The 20,519-nt window shown below is 33.6% G+C and overlaps 1 protein-coding gene across 1 annotated transcript in view; it reads left to right on the forward strand.

Annotated features, from left to right (window-relative positions):
• Positions 1-19,451, forward strand: part of LOC127176435 (solute carrier family 4 member 11-like) — a 31,692-nt gene extending 12,241 nt beyond the window's left edge. The window contains exons 9-20 of the mRNA XM_051128110.1: positions 2,313-2,397; positions 2,511-2,636; positions 2,710-2,823; positions 2,915-3,047; positions 5,330-5,403; positions 5,817-6,039; positions 8,813-8,919; positions 11,488-11,653; positions 13,779-13,952; positions 14,085-14,280; positions 17,453-17,622; positions 18,799-19,451. Of these exons, the coding sequence (XP_050984067.1) occupies positions 2,313-2,397; positions 2,511-2,636; positions 2,710-2,823; positions 2,915-3,047; positions 5,330-5,403; positions 5,817-6,039; positions 8,813-8,919; positions 11,488-11,653; positions 13,779-13,952; positions 14,085-14,280; positions 17,453-17,622; positions 18,799-18,865 (1,635 nt within the window). The 3' untranslated portion in view covers positions 18,866-19,451. The remainder of the gene's footprint in view (positions 1-2,312; positions 2,398-2,510; positions 2,637-2,709; positions 2,824-2,914; positions 3,048-5,329; positions 5,404-5,816; positions 6,040-8,812; positions 8,920-11,487; positions 11,654-13,778; positions 13,953-14,084; positions 14,281-17,452; positions 17,623-18,798) is intronic.
• Positions 19,452-20,519: the final 1,068 nt, after the last annotated feature.

Genomic DNA, 20,519 nt, shown 5'->3' on the forward strand with positions numbered 1-20,519 from the left:
CCGAAGTCCCAATCTGAATCAAATGATTCGCGAATCCAGACCAAAGTCCCAATCTGAATCTAATGATTCGCGAACTCGCACGGATGTCTCGATCTGAATCAAATGATTCGCGATTCGTAGTCCTGATCGGAATAATGATTTGCAAACCATCATTTCAGATCGGAACTTTGGAGCGCGGATCGCAAATCGAGAATCATTTAATTCGCAAAATGATTCGGTGAACCAGCTCTGAATTTAAAGATTTGCGATACGGGCTCAAACAAAGTCCCAATCTGAATCAAATGATTCGCGATATGCACCCTAAACACAGTCCCGATCTGAATCAAATGATTCGCGATATGCACCCCAAACACAGTCCCGATCTGAATCAAATGATTCGCTGTACGCGAAGTTCCAATAGTAATCAAATGATTCGTGAACCCGCACCAAACTCCCGATTTGAATCAAATGATTCGCGCTTTGTAGTCTTGATCGGAATAGTGATTCGCAAACCATCTTTTCAGATCTGAACTTTGGAGCGCGGATCGCGAATCATTTAATTCTCTAAATGATTAGATGAACCCAGGGGTGTTTCTAGGATTTTAAAACATCTGGGGCTGGTGCCAAAACATCAGGGGCTAGTAGTAGTTGGTGGGAGCTCACATTATGCTCACATAAGATTTTGTTAGACACAAGTGGTTGAACCTGGATCCTTCTAGGTGGGTCCGGGGGCATTAAACTGGGTGTTAAAGACCTTGTCACACTATTAACAATAGTAAATAGTAATCACTGCAAATAGCAAACATATCAAAGTATTATAACAAAATTATAACATTACAAAAATATGTTAGACAAATAAAATAATACATTTGAAAATGTATTTATAACTGTAATAAATATATAGTTGCATGCAAAAATAGGGCCCTATTTTTTTTCCCCAAATTCCGCTTTATTTATTTATTTTTTTATTTTTTTTTCAAATTCTGTTTTCTGTTTTCATTTTTCTGGTCTTCTTTTTAATGGTTAAATTTAATTTTATTAATCAAAATGTATTTAATCATGTGTAATTAATTAAAACCATGAATCTTACACATTACCGTCAATTTATCAAAAGTTAAGAAAAATTACGTTTCGGACCCTATGAAATGTTTTTTTTTTTTTTTTTTTTCCTCACTTTATGTTTTATTGTTACCAAATATGTTTTAGCATGTCTGTTTATTTGAATGCATAAAAAAAAAACTTTTATTTATTTTTACAATAGCCTTACAGAATTCTGTGTTGTGTATTTTTCTGGTTATCAGATGAAGGTATAAAATATTGATTTAATTGATCATTAATTCGCGAAATGATTCGGGGAGCCCGCTCTGAATCAAATGATTCGTGATACGCGCTTCCGCGATCCAATTGGACAAATAAAATATCAGTTTTTCTATTCAAAACATAACATTCAACACAAACCTATGAACATATTCAGGTAAGGTAACCGGTTTAATGCTAACTTAGTGAAAACACTCCATTAATATGACTAGCTGCACCTCAAAATATTTGTTACATGGAAACATTGTGCGTTATGGTTGGTGAGTTTGTAGCTTAATTCGCTATATTTAAATAGTTTGACCACTTCAGTTTAGTTCGTGACAGTTCAAGAGGAAATCATTTGAAAACATCCAGTCATCTCATACCATTTAATTGAATGTTCAGGTTCAGTTCATGAAAATTCAGCTTTAATCACAAGAATAAGTTACATTTTACATTATATTCACAAAGAAACAGATGTTTTAAATTCTAATAATATTTCACATTGTTACTGTTCTTATTGTATATTTGATCAAATAAATGCAGACCTGATGTGGATAAGAAATAAAATAAATACATAAATAAATAAATAAATAAATAAATAAATAAATGTGTTTCTCCACTTGAAGTAGATGACCAATGAAACTGTAACTACTGAATGATATATTTATCTCAACCTCCTGAAGTTGATGATCTGCATTTTTGTAAAAGTTAAGCACCTCTTTTCACTAACCGTTGGTTGGTTGTTTAAAAAAAATGACTCAGTTTTCACATTTCACAGCCTACCCCATTGTAGAAAGTGCATAGTGTATTAGTGCTGTCACTAGGATTATTCTCACATAATGTACTTATTTCAGAGATTCAACAACAGATATTCCATTTTATTTTACTGCATAATAAGACATAATGTTTCAAGCTCAATGGTTTTGATGTGGCACCCCAAATAAATTAAAATGTGTGTTCATGCATTTGAAAGAATAGAAAAAACATTATCATCAGCATATTTTCTCACCACTAAATCTCCTTTTTGCACCCAGGTAAAGGATTTCCTCAGAGCAGGTCGTGGCATTTATGAAGACCTGTGCCGCAGGCTTCCATTGTACCTGTCGGACTTCACAGATGGCGAGTCTCTGTTTACCTCAAGGCTCTGGTTGACTTCACTTTTGCTAAAAATAACAGAAATCTCTCTGTTGCTCAGGCTGAGGTGTTTGTCGCTGTATGGTTTCTCTCTCCAGGTATTCTGGGCACCAACAGATCTTTGCTGAAGTACACCACCACAGCCATCTTCCTCTACATCGCCATCCTGTTGCCAGCCATCGCGTTCGGCTCTCTGAATGACGAGAGCACGCGAGGAGAGATAGGTCTGCGATCAGAAGTGTAAATGCCATTTTGGGTTCCTTAATTTGTCTACTTTATTTCACTTTGTTTTTGCAGATGTACAGAAGACTATAATTGGTCAGAGCATTGGAGGAGTGATTTACTCTCTTTTTGCTGGCTCTCCGCTGGTCATTCCTCTCACCACTGCACCTCTAGCCATCTTCATCAGCGGTGCTGTATCTCTCTTATAACGAACGTTGAGCTGACCGTCTCGCTCAGAGGCCTTTACAGTTGTTTTCTCTCTTTTGTTTGTGTACTGCAGTGATCAGAGGCATCTGCGATGACTATGACCTCGATTTTCCTGCTTTTTACGCCTGCATTGGCCTCTGGAACAGTTTGTTCCTCATACTGGGAGGAATCTTCAATGTCAGCCTGTTTATGAAGCTCTTTAAACGGTCAGTGGAGTTGCACCGTGTGTTTGTCTACCAGGAATGTGATTTCTGTATTTTCTGACCTGAGAAGTATGACCCACGTGAATTACATAAATAGAAAAAAAATAGTTTGGTGGTAGGAGGTAAGCCACTGTTATAGACTGAAATCACAAAATGACCTTTAACAGATACTAAGCAAACTGCAATATGGTGCGTGAAATGTTATATTGTATATTTAGCAAATCACAAAGGCTGCAATTTAATTATATAAGTGTATAGTCTGACACGCTGCATGCATCACAGTGAAGCGAAGAACTGTGTTTTTTTACACATTAAAACAAGATATGACACAGATGATATCTTTCCAAATTTGTAATGATAATCTCCTAGTGAAAAATAAATATACTAAATGTATTTAAAATACATTTATTTCATGCTATGTATACTACAAATACATTTACATATTATGTACTTAATAAAAATACCATGCAGTTGTCATTTTAGTATACTAAACTGGTATATTTAAAGTCTGCTAAATTGGAACAACTAATTTTGTACTTAATTCACTTTAATAGCCTGGAAGTTGTGCTGAATTCCAACTAAATAAAGTGTGCTAAAGTGGAACTATTGCAAGTGGTACACTTTAAATATCTTGTATTTAAAGACGGATATTATTTAAAGATCATACAGTCTGCATCAATAGTGATATTAAAACATTTTAGGCTTAATAGTAAGAAATGTGCATTGCGCACAAGTAGTACACCAGTAGAGTTTAATTGAAATGTTTATATTAGTAAGTCTTGAGCAATATGTCAGTAAAGATGTTAATAGATTTGAACTATACTTAATATAAAATAAATGCATTTTAAATATATTACATTTTTACTAGGGTCAGTTAATGATCTGTTGTCAAAAAAGCTAAATGTCCCTGTTTGTACACAAAAATAAAAGCTCTATGGTTTAACATTAGAAATCAAAGAAATTAAGCCATAAAATTAATTTTACTTCTGTGTAAAACAACATTATTAGTATTATTATTATTATTATTATTATTATAAATAAATAAAGATTTTTTTTTTTACAGAATAATCATGTTACTGCAAATTTATAATGTAATGAAATAAAATAATATTTGGAATTATTATTTTTACTTAATACTCGTTTATTTATTTAATTGTACAGTATTGTTGTAAGTTAATATTTCTTTAATTGATCTGTTACATTTTTATAATTTAATAATTATAATAAGAATTATTATACATATTGAATACTAATTTAATTTACAGTATAAAACTGTTATTCCAATAGTAATATTTCTTTATCGATTTGTTAAATTTTTATAATTTAAATCCTGATTTATTTTACAGTACAGTATTTTTGTAACTGTAATATTTTTATTGGTCTGTTACATTTTTACAACTTTAAAATAATAGTAGTAGTAGTAGTAGTAATAATATGCGTTATTATTATTATTATTATTATTATTATTTAGTAATAATAAACAGGTTCCACAAAAACAACAAAATGTGGCCTGAGACAGCTGAAGTGCTATAAAATGTATATGACAAAAATAAAATAAAATTATATTTACCTTTTGTCCTTAACTGATCACATGTCTAGTGTACATAGAAAAGGCATCGCTGTTATATTTACCATATTACGTCCAGCCCAAAACTTGTTTTGCACCATTTGCACTATAGACATGATAAAAACGCAAGTAATGTAAATAGTTGAGATGTAAGCTATTACTTTTCTAAGCAATCAGATTCAGTTTGGCCAGGTGGACGGACAAAGTCCCACAGTCATAGAGGTACAGAAAGTGTATCTTAAGATCAGAATATTATAAAGACTTGAGGATTTTTTTTGGTTTGGTTTGGTTTGGTTTGGTCAGTATGCAAGCGGCTAGTAACCACCCATAACTGTAGTAACCACCCTAGCTAAACACTCATTTAAAACACCTAAACAACATACTGACACCCACCCACACATCCTAGTATTGTGGTGGAGAGTTTTACACAAACAAGCACCTCACTCATACTCTTGAGAAAATGTAACAGTCTGGTTGTCTTCCACTGATGTATGAAATCTCCTCAGGCAGACGCCACATTCTGATATAACTCAGACTCCTCAGCTATGGCCTCTCTCTGTAGCATAAACATCCATCATAAATCTGTGGCGTCCTGTCGCGCTTACGGTAATCTCTGTTCACGCCGTGCCTTGATTCTGCTGTTATGTCTTGGTTTGTGCTCTGTTGCTTTGATAAAAGGGAAGATGAGTTGTTCACTGTGTGCTCTGTGTCCTCTCAGTTCCACAGAAGAAGTGATAGCTTTGTTCATCTCCATTGCCTTTGTGGGCGACGCTTTGAAAGGCACCGTAAAGAGTAAGTTCAGAGCTCTGATATGTAAAAGGACCAGAGGCGTTACTGAAACTAATATCCAAACTAGAGCAGGCTTGCGGTACCTCAGAAATAAATCATTAATGATGATTTAACCAAAGGGAAGTGGGCGAGAAAGATATGGAGAGAGAATGAAAATGTCTTTGTATTTTGATGTAAGAATATTGTTGACAATATTTTTCTTTGGTGCTGTGTAAAGGGACGTTGTTCCAAATCAACACACATACTTCTGTGTAACACAAAAGACGATATTTTAAAGAATGTATTTTTATTTCACGAGGTGAATAAATGGAGATGGATTTGTAATTTTTGGGTGCATTATTCTGAGATAGGAAAAATGTGTACTAACTCTATCATTTACTCAGTTCTGTTTAACTATGGTATCTCTTTTTTCTCAGTATTTCATAAATATTATCATGGCCTTACACTAGTCAACGGGAGCACAGAGGAACTGCATCGTCTGGGTGTAATACTTCACCAAACAGTGAACGGAACAGAGAACGGCAGCATCTCACTGCCTGCAACGATGGTTCTGTGCACCAGGGAGCGCCCCATTCTCTGCCTGCTGCTGATGCTGGGAACTCTGTGGCTGGGCTATGCCCTCTTCCTCATCAAGAGAAGGTCATTATGGTTAACTGTAATCGCCATTAGTTGCTAATGCTTGGTCATCTGATCTAACATACTTCATTTAAACGAAATTGCTTTCAAGTAATACAGAGTGCATTGGCTTCACAGAAAGAGAGAGAGAGAAAAAAAGCTTAGAAACTATGGAAGCCTGTTCCTGCCATATATATTGTGACTTTGCATCTCTAAACTCTAAGTTTTTTTTCTCAGAATTGCAAGATATGAAGTCAGAATTTTGAGATACAATTTTGAGAAAGTCAGAATTGCAGGATATAAACTGACTTATGAGTCGATATCACGCAATTGTGAGATTATGATATATAAACTCACAGTTGTAAGAAAATAGTTTTTTTTTTGCAGAACTGTATTTTATAACTCGCAACTACTAGTTTATATCTCATAATTCTGAGAAAAGAAGTCAGAACTGCAAGATGGAAGAGATAGAAACTTCCAATTGCAAGAAAAAAATAATTGTGAGATATAAACTCACAACTGCAGCATAAAAGTCATAATTGCGAGTTTATATCTATGTCTGCTATTGCAAATTTATATGCCAATTTTGACTTTATCACTTGAAGTTTCAAGTTTATATCATTCAATTCTGGGAAAAGAAGTCTAGGGCTGTCATAAAGGCTGAAAAACTTTAAATATTATCAAAATTCAAATTATATTTGAATTTAAAATGCATAATTTCAGTTGGCGTAAAAAAAAAAAGGGACACAGGAATGTTTTTTCAAAGTTGAACTTGCATTATTTTACATGGCTTTCTAAACATGCTTCTCTCTTGTGCGAGACACAAGTGCAACGGTGATTTCCTTCTAGAAAATGAGCGAAATAATGCATTCTGTGTCAACAGCTTAGTTTCAGTTTTGACGTAAACAAGATGTTATCCGCATTGATGTGAACTGATGTGATGATTTGAATTTGAACGTGAGTTTTTATTTTAAATTCGACAGACATTTGAAATTAGAATTTTTTTTTGACAGTGCTAAAGAAGTCAGAACTGAAAGATAAAAAGTCAGACACTCGCAATTGCGAAAAAATTTTTTATTCAGGAATTCTGACTTTGAATTGTGAGTTTATATCTAGGGCCCTATAAAATCTGTTATTTTTTCCCCCCCAAATTCTCCTTTATTTTTTTCTAAATTCCGCTTTTTCTGTTTTAATTGTCCTAGATTACATTTTTTTTCCGTTTTAATTTTTCTGGACTCCTTTTTAATGTTTAAATGAAATTTTATTAATCAAAAAGCATGTCTAAGTAATTAAAATCATAAAACTTTAACAAAGTTTAACATAAATAGTCGGCGCCAATAGCCTTGAGGGCAGCGTGCCGACATACAGCGCCTTGGTGCTATAGGCGTCCTGTGTTCAAATCCCAACTCGAGGATCTTTCCCGATCCCGCCACCCCTTCTCTCTCCCACTTTGCTTCCTGTCATATCTGATCTTTCCTATTGAATGAAGGCAAAAATTCCAAAAATACAAAAAAATTACATGTATAGGGCACATGTATTGTGTTATTTTTGCACGTTTTATTGTTAACCAAATTCTGTGTTTTAGCATGTAATTATATGAATGCATAAAAACAAGTTTAATTTATTCTATTATACAGTAGCCTTGTGAAATGTTTTTTTTTTTCTTAGAAATTCTGTGCTGTGTATTTGCATTGTTCTGGTTATAAAATGAAGGCATAAAGCAGTAATTTCATTTATCTTTTAATTAATGAAAATTAAACAAATAGGATTAACTATTACAGTTGAAACATTGAAGAAACATAGGATTATTCCTTAAAAATAAGGTTTTAATAATTTTAGTAGTAGAAGTAGTAGTAGTATGTACATCCTGCTGAACAATAGTAACATATTTATGTTAAACCAGACTTTTATTTTGACGAGTTATTTTGACATTTCTGTGTGTATATGATTTGACGAAAGTTTCACTCAAATGAAACTGTAAAATGTGACTTTCAGAGCAGTTCTGGAGGTGTTGTTCATGTATTTAAGTCCTCATTTAGTGAGGCGGCAGTGTCACGCGCGCTTCAGTACGAGTAGTAAACAAAACATTGCGTCTGCACCAATCATAAACACGGAGACACACAGAATTCATATTTACATAGTCGTTTTGTGGCTTAATATTTACAAATATTAGTCCATGTCGCACTTTGATTTAAGTGTAATGCCCTACTTTTGATTAATTCATCCAAACTTTCTCAAATTCCGTGACATTCCACGTTAAACTGTAAATTCAGTTTTTATGACTGGATTCTGCGTTTCCGTCTGCATCTCGAAAATCATAGGGCCCTATATATGTTGCAGTTCCTTTTTCTCACAATTGTGAAATTTTTCTCGCATTTGAGAATATACAGTAGTCAACATTTGAAGTGGGTTTCATTAGAGATATCCTGAAACTAAAACAATACCTGTTCTTGTCTTAGAACGACTTTGATTAACTTTTTGATCCACTTCAAATGTGGACTACTGTATATCTCGCAATTCTGACTTTAAAACACGCAGTTGTGACTTTATGTCCTGCAATTCTGATTTATAATTTGCGACTGTGTTTTTATGTAACAAGTCTGAGAAAAAAAATCTGAATTGCTAACTTATATCATGCAATGAAAAGGAAAGAAACTTCTTATTGTGAGGAAAAAAGTCAAAAATGTGAGATTAAAAAGTCACAATTAACTTTCTTTTTAAATTCCTTGGCAGAAGCGGGGTTCTGTAGCCTATGTCATTCAAGGTTTACATTTTCTAATTTCTTCTTTGTTCCCAGCCCATTCCTGCATGCTAAAGTCAGGGAGGTGGTGTCAGACTGTGCACTGCCAATCTCTGTGGTCATCTTCTCCTTTGTGGGCTCCTACCTGTTCATCGACATTCAGCGTGAGTCCTCGTGTCAAAAAAATCTCCTGTTACGATCATGCAGTATTTTTTGCTTACATCATAATGATCACAAATAGATTAATTTAATCCTTTAATAATGGTAAATGTACTAATTAGGCAACCCATCAGAACTTCAGTATTCAACCAAACATGACATGTTCTCATTATTTTCCTGCCATAATGTCATTCCAAACCTGCATTCACAAAAGGAAATGATTAGCTGGATATTTAATGGAAATTATGGCTGTCAAGTTCGAAAAATGACAATAAGAGCAACATAAAAGAAGTCCATATTCGCCATGTGCTATTTTCCAAGTCTTTTAAAGACCGTGTGTGATGAATAGGTTTTTTAAATTTAAATCATTTTTTGATAATCATCCCCTAAATTGTAGTCTCTTTCACACATTTAAACAAAGTCCCTTTCAAGGAAAGTCAGTTCTTAGTATTTGCAATGCCTCCAGGCAGCCTTTTCAGGCATGAAAGACAAACTCTTTGAAAGGGGAAATGGCGATATCTAGGGTTGCAAAGGGGTGGAAAATTTATGGAAACTTCCCAAAATTTTTGAAAACTTTTGGAAAGTTTTCTGAAATTTACTGATATTTCAAAACCTGCTTACCATACTAACACAGTCTCAAGGTGAATTGGTGGCTAATTTATATGAATTTGTACAATCTTGCATTTTCATATGATCTGCTTGTTTTTTCTGAAAAATCGTACATTTTCATACGATTCACATTAAATATTTTTTATAGATGTTATATCCAGTACTGGGTAGATTACTTACAAATTCTGTTTGGTTACTGATTCCAAATTACTTGACAAAAGTAGTGTAGTTAGTAATGTAATCCATACATTGCACATTTTAGGTAATATAATCAGACTACTTTTCAATTACTTTTGACCCAATTTATCACATTGATTTAAACAGATAACCTTGTGCCATTTTGTGTTATAAAAATACAAAGAGAAAGAAAATATATTCCATTAATTCTTATCGACAACATGAAGGGCATTAATGGGATAGTTCACCCAAAAATGAGAATTTGATGTTTATCTGCTTACCCCCAGGGCATCCAAGATGTAGGTGACTTTGTTTCTTCAGTAGAACACATCTTAAAAATCTTGAGTTAAGATGGCAGTCAATGGCTACCAAATCTATGATTAAAAAAAAAAACATACAAAACTAAATTAAACCCTGCGACTCGTGACGATACGCTGATGTCCTAAGACATGAAACGATCGGTTTGTGCGAGAAACTGAATAGTATTTATAGCTTTTTTTTTTTTTTTACATCAGATTCACCGCTATGTCCTACTGTCCTGAGCGCATGCACAGCATCTGGCGCGTGACGTGTACGTGCTCTGGCGTGTCTTAGGACATCAGCGTATCGTCACGAGTCGCAGGGTTTAAATTGGTTTTTGGGTGAACTATCCCTTTAAACATTGCATCAAGGTTTCTTAAACTGGGGTTCATGAAGGAAACACATGGGGTTTGTAAGTTTATTGAAATTAATTAAATAATTAAAATGTAAAATTACAATAAATTATTTTGATTGTTATTATTTAAAATTAAATTAAACACTTACTACAAAAGATGATTTTTTTTGGTTTACCTGCTTGTCATGTGACAATTAACCAATGTCAGAGAACCATGACAATGCAAATGTGTGACTTGATTATTCACTTATTACCTTAAAATGTCATGGCGACTTTAAATAAACATATTAGGTGAGAGAAGATCTTACGACAAAAAAATATTTGGGAATTCCTGCATTACATGTAAATAAGAAATACCATGCATCTGTGCATTTTAATGTATTTAAAAGACAAAGCTTAAAGACCTGTGTGAATAACATGTAATCATGTAATCAATAAAAAAGTAAATGTAGTTGGATTGTGAGTATTTTGAAATGTAATATAATCTAATTACAAGTACTTCATTTTTGGAATCTTATTAAGGAATCCAGATTACATGTAATCAGTTACTCAGTACTGGTTATATCTAATTTCTTACTCTCAAACAGGTAAAAACTATTAAATAATTAAGAAAGCGTGAGTCTCAGGTTTCTTTGGGAAGTGTCTTGCAAGTAGTCACAGTAAAATGATGACTTTACCAATTGGCGTTTTCTTTTTTTTTTTTAATCAAAACTTAGTCAAAACTTCCATTACTAGCCACCATACTGCATGTTTCATTTTCTCCTGTTCCCAGCAGTACAAGTGAAATGTTGGTCAAGTCTAATCACCTTTCTTTATATAGCACTTTATACAATACAGCAGCTTTTAAACAGCATTGTAAGAGGACACAATAAGTAAGCACTCAATCTTCCAGTTAAAGTCAGTTCATCATTGTGAAATGTTGATATTATACAGTCTTTGATTCAATCCTGACACTTCAAGACATGTCACAGCAGAACTTCATAATCAATTGCCATTGACGTCACAATCCATTTTGAGGTGACCGGTTTGAATGTGGTTTGAAAGCTTTGGCAAAAGAGTGAGTAAATATTTGCAGAACTGTCGTTTGTTTGGTGAAGTACACATTTAATTCTTCTAATATGTTGATCCACAGTTCCAGTATTCAACTACCAGAATGAAGACCTATTCAAAGTAGCAGCTTTTGACCGGCTGACAGGGATGAACGTATTAAGTGCATGCGGTCTTGGATTTCTCCTTGCCTTGCTCATCTTCATTGACCAAAATATTGTGGTGTCCCTCACCAATGCCCCAGAGAACAGGTATTTATCCATAAATTCAAAAACTATTTCCATTAGTAGTGTCATACTTGAAATTATTACATGGTCTGTCTGAATACTGGATTCTGACTGGCTGGCAGGTATGCAGTAAAACTGTTTAATGCACAGGTAGTTCCAAGTCAGTTTAATCACATTCTATATTAATTTTTTGTAATTGTATTAATAAAAAAACCCTAGATCGTTACATTTTATTTCTCAGCAATGAGGTGTTTTTGAAGTAATTGTTTGTAGAGAAAGATGCGCAAAAATAATGCTATAATTCATTCAAACAAATATGATTTTACTGCATTATTTCATCTCTGTGTCTGATTTGAAGCGGGCAGAATGCTAGAGCTAACGTGCCGTAACTGACGGAAATAACAGTCATTTTTCCCATTCGGTCAAATATTGCACTGCAAAGAGCAATACTAGTTTTAACTTGTCTATAACTTGGCAAATGACCATGGAATAAGCAGGATAATCAGCGACTTGCAGTGCATTTTAAATGCACTTCATGTCAGGTGTTTTTTTTTTGTTTTTTTTTTTTGCCTCAGCGCTATGCATTTAAAATCCTTTAATGCATGGCGAACCATTAATTTTCCCTTATTTAAACTTAAAATGTTTGTTTTCATCCCACTGTGCCATGCCTTCTCTATTTGCTAGCTGTGCTGTGTAGCAACTGTTAACACGGAATGTGGATTACATAATCAGATTCCAAAAATGTATTTTTATTGATTACATGATTACATATTACAATCGCATTATGTTACAAACAAATTAAAATGCACAAATTCACATTATTTCTTATTTGCATGTAATACAGGGATTCCCCTATATTTATTTATTTATTTATTTATTTATTTGTGAGATGAACCTCTTTCATATAATATATTTACTTAAAGTACCTCCTGAGATTTTGAAGTAGCAAGTTAATGATTAATTAACACATTTGCAAATTCACGGTTCTCTGACATTAACTAATGGTAGGGCTGTCAAACAATTAATTGCAATTAATCGCATACAAAATAAAAGTTTGAGTTTGCCTAATATATGTGTGTGTATGTATATATAAATACAAACACATTTATGTATATATTTAAGAAATGTTTGCAAGTGTATGTATTTATATTTTCTATATAAAAATTAAAATATTTTTTACATAACATATTTATCTTAAATATATACATAAATTTGTGTGTATTTATATATACATAATAATTACACACAGTACACACACTGGCACGGTGTAGTCGTCGTGTGCGAGGGATGACGCAGGAGAAGAGCGGAGATCCAACTAAGTGCAGTTTATTCAGATACTCCAAACTGTACATAAAAACGAACACAGGGAAACAGCAGGAAACCAGCAACCACGACGAACATGAACGGAATGACAATGTAATCACCGACAAGACACCAAGGGGACAACCAACCTTATATACACAGACAAACCAATGAAAAAAGACAGGAGCGAATGATAGACAATGACGTCACTAATGAGAACAGGAAACAGGAAGACCAAATAAGGGTAACACTGGGAAAACAAAACCAAACAGTCCAAAAGGCACACACACAGGTCTGACACACACATATATTAGGCAAACTCAAACTTTTATTTTGTATGCGATTAATTGTTTGACAGCCCTACGGTCACATGACCTGCATGATAAAATAAAAATATTTATTTTAATTTTACATTTTTATAAGTTCATTTATTAAAAAACTGAAGCTCCTGTACAAACCCTGGTTTGGGAAACCTTGAAACCTTAAAACAACATAATAAATGGAATATATTTTCTATTTCTTTATATTTTTACAATCAGTGGTACAAGTATATCCTTTTTAAATCAATGTGATAAATAGGTGAATCTAAAAGTAATCAAAAAGTAGTCTGATTACTTAAATGTGTAATGTAATAGATTACGTTACTGAACTACAATTGTTGCCATGTAATTTGGAATCAATAACAGACTACAATTTGTAAGAAATCTACCTTGCACTGCTAGAATTCCATTGGTTTACTTTTTTCAGAGATCAGTGAGCCATCATTCACAGTGTCAGTTGAGCATTGACAGTCGTGGGGCGCCGAGAGATGCCGCATGATCTCTTTTGGTGTGCGTGTGTGTTTCAGACTGCTAAAGGGAACGGCGTACCACTGGGACCTGATGCTCTCTGGATTTATCAACATCCTGATGTCGGTGCTGGGGTTACCATGGATGCACGCGGCTTTCCCACACTCCACTCTGCATGTGCGTCAGCTGGCGCGGGTGGAACAGCGAGTGGAGGGGGGCCATCTCTATGAAACGTGATAGCAAGCACCTACACACACACTTAGAGAACATGATACTCACAGATGATGTTTAAATATGAGTCTGTGAGTAACTCATCAACTGTGATTAACGAGACTTGTAAAACATGTCCTCATGTGTACCTTCAGGATAGTCAGTGTGAAGGAGACACGACTTACTTCACTGGCTGCGAACATCCTGATTGGTTTGTCAGTGTTTTTGCTGCCGGTGCCTCTGCAGTGGATACCAAAACCAGTTCTCTACGGCCTCTTCCTGTACATCGCTCTCACGTCTATTGATGGAAACCAGATGTGTGACCGAATGGCCCTTCTGCTTAAAGAACAAGTAAGAGCCTTGAGAGCCAGTAATAATCATTCAGTGGAGTATCTGGTTCAGATATACACTACTGTTCAAAGGATTTTTTAAAGTAGTTTTTATTCTGCAAGGATGCATTGAATCGAAGACATTTATAATATTAAAAAAGATTTTGTTTAAAATAAATGCTGTTCTTTTAAACCTTTTTTATTCATCAGAGAATTTTGAAAAATAAAATGCGTCACGGTTTTTCACAAAAGTATGACGCACCACTTTTTTCAACATTGATAATCAGAAATGTTTCTTGAGCAGCAAATCATCATATTAGAATGATTTCTGAAGGATCATGTGACACTAAAGACTGGAGTAATGAAGCTGAAAATTCAGCTTTACATCACACGAGTAAATTACATTTTACAATATAATCACATAGAAAACAGTCATTTTAAATCGTAATAATATTTCACAATATTACTGTATTTGTGGAGAACTTTTTTTTTTTTTTTTTCAAAAAATCTTACAGACCCAAACTTTTGAAACTTTTAAACAAAACTGGGACCCAAATGGCCTGTCTGCTTAAAGAACAATTAAGAGCCTTGAGAGCCAGTAATAATCATTTAGTGGAGTATCTGGTTCAGATATACACTACTGTTCAAATGATTTTTTAATACAATTTTTATTCTGCAAGGATGCATGAAATCAAATACATTTATAATATTAAAAAAGATTTCGTTTAAAATAAATGCTGTTCTTTTGAATGTTTTTATTCATCAGAGAATTTTGAAAAATAAAATGCATCATGGTTTTTCACAAAAGTATGACGCACCACTTTTTTCAACATTGATAATAGTCAGAAATGTTTTTTGAGCAGCAAATCAGCATATTAGAATGATTTCTAAAGGATCATGTGACATTGAAAACTGGAGTATGGATGCTGAATAATCAGCTTTACGTCACAGAAATAATTTACATTTTACAATATTCATATAGGAAACGGTCATTTTAAATAGTAATATTATTTCACAATATTACTGTATTTGTATTCATATAAATGCATCTGTGGTGAACATAAAATACTTTTTTCGAAAAAGTTTAAAAATCTTACCGACCCCAAACTTTTGAAACTTTTGAACAACACTGGGACTTTTCCTTCTCAAAACCAATTTTTGATATAAGTATGAAACCAAATAGCCCTTCTGCTTAAAGAACAAATAGGAGCCTTGAAAGCCAGTAGTAATCATTTAGTGGAGTATCTGGTTCAGATATACACTACTGTTGAAATCATTTTTTAATACAATTTTCTTTCATTTATAATGTTCAAAAATATTTCTGTTAAATGCTATTTTTTTTTAACTTTCTATTTATCTGTGAATCCTGAAAAATAAAATGCATCACGGTTTTTCACAAAGATATGATGCAGCACTGTATTCAGCATTGATAATAGTCAGAAATGTTTATTTAGCAGCAAATCAGCATATTAGAATGATTTCTAAAGGACTGTGTGATGCTGAAGACTGGAGTAATGATGCTGAAAATTCAGTTTTACATCACAGGAATGAATTACATTTTACAATATAATTAATCGCATAGAAAACAGTCATTTTAAATAGTAATAATATTTTACAATATTACAGTATTTGTGATCAAATAAATGCATCTGTGGTGAACATAAGAGACTTCTTACAAAAACATTACAAAATCTTACCGACCCCAAGCTTTTGAACAGTAGTGTAGCTACAGACACGAATTATTAATCTCAGCAGAATACAAATTTAAAGAAAAAAATTTCGTAGGCTGATGTAGCCCAAAACTCATTATATGGGAAAAATGTTTTTCTCCATTGATGGCCATTTAATTTAGTCATAAACTGCACTGTAAAATAAAAATGTAGGAAAATTTTATAGATTCAACTTAAATTTACATTTAAATGCTGTAATTTCATTAACTGATATAATGTTAATATACCAACCTATTGAAGTACTGAAATCTGTTTTGTTCCCCTTTTAATACACTGATAACCACCAAAAGCAGGTGGTGATGAAAAAGTCACATGATAAACCTAAACCCATCACAAGCAGCTTTAAATATAAACATATATAGAAGGTGCACAGTGACATTCACACAAACACTAAACACCATCATGGCAACACACATGAAACTGAAATAATGCAATAAACATTCATTACATTCATAACAACATTAGATATAACATACAACCCTAATGTACAAAACTGATTTAAAAAAAACTAACTAAGAAGAAACTAAGAGGTTATTTCAACAAAAAACAAATTTGAATTGTAATGCAGGGAATTCTGAAAATGTCAGTTTACAGTCATTCACTATAAATTATACATTCTTTTTCCACTTTCAGAAACGGTATACTACCGTAAAATTACATGTAACGTCCAATATAGTTTTCCAATGTATATAGTAGGAGAACTTACCGTTAACAGTCTTTTCACGTTAAATTCACAGTCATTTTTTAAAAGCCAAGTGCTACTGTACATTAAGAGCACCATCCACTACAGCTCAAGTTAACAAAGTCAATAAAGACACATAATACAAGCAGTTAAACAAGCACTGTAACTTAGTTTGTATAAAAGCTGTACAAGTTCCTCTGGGTTTCGAACACAGGACTTGTTGACCTCAATCCAAGTCCCCAAATTACTCAATATTATTGATGATACTTCATGTATTGTGTAATTTAATAGTGCAGCCTTTAAATATACACAGCCCCAAGGAAAATCAATATATATCACTATACTGTACTGTACAGCATAGTGAGGGACCATCTGTGGTTGTGAAGAGTGTAGAAATCCTGTTGTTTTTGAATCCCAGTCCATTCTAAAACAATGCAGATTTACAGTTTTAAGGTCAATGTGAAAGCATTACCAACAGATTTAAAGTAACGTGACATATTTCTGAGGGAAATGAGGAAAATCTGGGGTTTTTTTGTCCTAACAAGACACAAGAGTCAAACACAGGTCAGTGAAATAGCACCAGCCCAAAATTTGACTCTTTGTAACTGTATGTTTAAGATCAAATATCTTCCATGTCGCACTGTGCATCGGTATTGCGTTCAATACAAAACAGGTATTAGGAAAGCAAATATGATTATATTAGATTTCTATGTGGTGTAATATGAAATAATACAAATCTGTCACTAATCATTCTTATACTAATCTGAATCTCTGTTCCCAAGACGTCGTATCCACCCACTCACTACATCCGCAGAGTGCCGCAGAGGAAGGTGCATTATTTCACAGGTCTGCAGATTGTTCAGCTGATCATCCTGTGTGCGTTTGGGATGTACCCTCTGCCCTATATGAAGATGATCTTCCCTTTACTCATGATCATGCTCATTCCAATAAGGTATGCCATAATTTATATATCAGAGCATCATGAAGCTGTCAGTGAGATGGTATCCTATAATACACAAGCTAAAAGGTACATCTTTTTTACCTTATTTACCCCTAAATGGTGCATATTAGTACATTAAAGGTTTATATGTGACCCTGGACCACAAAACCAGTCATAAGGGTCAGGTTTTTCAAATGGAGATTTATATTTTTTCTGAAAGCTGAATAAATAAGCTTTAATGTATGGTTTGTTAGGATAGGACAATATTTGGCCGAGATACAACTATTTGGCAATCTGCAATTGATAATTATGACCCATGCAATATATTTTTGACTATTGCTACAAATATACCAGTGCTACTTAAAGGGATGGTCCACTTTTGTTTTTAAAATAGGCATTTTCCTCACTTTCTGTAATAATCAAGGAACTTTGCTGCTGTACCCTGGGTGCAGTAGGCGCAATGATATTATGCAGCGTCTGAAAATAGTCTCCCTGTGCAAGCAGGTGATCACATTGGTTATGTTGACAGAAGTTAGCCTATTTTCAGGCGCTGCGTAATATCATTGCGCCTGCACTCATGGTGCGGCAGCAAAGGTTCATGATTATTACGCCGGAATGAGAGTATAGTTCCTAGCCATATCGGCCTAGAAAATTGCAACTTTTCTTTTTCCGTCGGTCTTACTACACGATGTAACTACAGAAGAGTCAAGTTTTAAATAGGAAAAATATCTAAACTCTTGTGTCATTTTTGAGCGAGATGCTAACGGTCTAATCAGATTCAATGACCTATGCTAAGTTATGCTAAAAGTGCTACCGGAGATCGTCTGAGTGGATTCGAAAATGGTAGAACTCAACTGTTTAATTCTAGTGGAGTTGGAAAATGACTCTATTTTCAAAAAAAGTGTAGTGTTCCTTTAAGACTGGTTTTGTGGTCCAGGGTCACATATTAGTACCTTTTGAAAGGATACCGGCACAGTGACAGTTTTGTACCAATTTTTCTGAGAGTGTGCATTTTACAGTGTTTTTGACATTATAGCAAAGCAGCTTGTCTGCTGTTTACTGTATTTGTGTGTGTGTTACATCTGTCAAACAATGCAGATTTGGTTATAATACATAATTTGGGGGATAAAGCAGTTTTCATGTAACAGAAAAAGGGTTAAATGCCATAATATAATATTTTCTTTGCAGGAACTACTTGTTGCCGAAGATTATTGAAGCAAAGTATTTGGATATCATTGATTCTCAACACATGTAGATGAGCAAATGAAAAGAGACTGTTCTGAAACATTAACACTTTTAAAGTGCAAGGGGAAAGTGCATTTCCTATATATGCTCTTGTTAGAAAACATGGTTTTCTGGCTGTGATCTGTGCCTTCAATATCTGTAAGATTTCATTTTTTCTACAACAGTCCCTGGCAGTTTTTATTTATTTACTGGAATCATAAGCTCTTATTTTTCTTCCCATGATTCTTAAGTGTATCTTTGTTCAGTCACAGCATGTATCTGGCAGTGGGATATGCGGTGAACATTATTATTATTTTATTTTGCTATCTGAAACTGCACACAGAAATATTTGATCAAACAATACAGCAGATCAAACACATTTCAGAACACAATCTCAGCACATTTCATTCAAAGCTTAACGTTCTGTAACGTGTTCAGGTTTTATAAAATAATTGAACTCTCTGATGCCAGCGGTATCCACCTTCTGTAGACAGACAAATTTAAAATCACATCCTCCTCACACCACTTTGACTCTTAACCATAATACACTGATTATGTGTCGTCTTGTTTTTATGTTCATTATTTAAATAAAAATTCAACATGGCTGATGAAAAATAGTGATGCACCTCTGAAAAATTTACCATTATATTCTCTATTGCGTTGAAGAAATGTGCACCGCTCTCAGATTACATTAATGCATCATTGTGGGGAAGAAGATTGGGACCAATTATGTTCTTGTTTTGACATAAAGAATATATTTATTTAATAGATTTAATTAAATATTTCATGCACCAGAGGGTTACATTTCCTACAAGAAAGGAAAATCAGTCTGACATGTAATTTTCAGACCAAATGATTTTGTCATGTCTTTTTTGGAAAATTAATGCCTTTATTCAGCAAGGATGTATTAAGTAGATCAAAACTGATAATAAAAACATTTAAAATGTTACAAATGAGTTCTTTTCAACTTCCTATTCTTCAAAGAATCCTGCTTCTTGAGCAGCAAATCAGCATTAAATTAAAATGATTTCTGAAGGATCATGTGACACTGAAGCAATCAGTTACATTTTAACATATATATGTCAATATGTGTCATTTCATATGACATCGTATTCTTATGACTGACTCAAAATTATGATTTTTAAACGAGCCCATCTGTGGAAAACACACATAGAAGCTGATATAAACAAGACAGATTAGCAAAAATGTTAGTCTGTTGCTGATTACAAATTACATGATGGAAATTATAGTTTGTATCGTAATCTATTGGATTACACGTTAGGTCATGTATTCTGATTACTTTTATATTACTTAAATGTATTCCATTCTTTATTTAATGAATATGTAATCTATAAAACAGTAACTGTAATCTGATTATGAGAATTTTAAAATGTAATGTAATCTAATAACAAGTAATCCAGATTACATGTAATCAGTTACTACCCCGCTCTTCAGATTATTGATATTAATATTTGTTCTCAACAGTTTGTATGAATGTATATAAAATGCTACAAATAGTTTTATTGATTTACACAAAGCCTCCCCGCCTTTGATAGCAGCTTAAAAGTGCATGTAAACTTCTAGATGGCTCACTTTTTTATATCCTTTGTGTCAGTATTTATAGAGCGGATTTTAAGAATGGCACATGCCCCGAAATGATTGTGATTCATCCGAAAGTTGTGTAT

The sequence above is a fragment of the Labeo rohita genome, chromosome 14, assembly GCF_022985175.1.
Source record: "Labeo rohita strain BAU-BD-2019 chromosome 14, IGBB_LRoh.1.0, whole genome shotgun sequence".
NCBI classification, from domain to species: domain Eukaryota; kingdom Metazoa; phylum Chordata; class Actinopteri; order Cypriniformes; family Cyprinidae; genus Labeo; species Labeo rohita.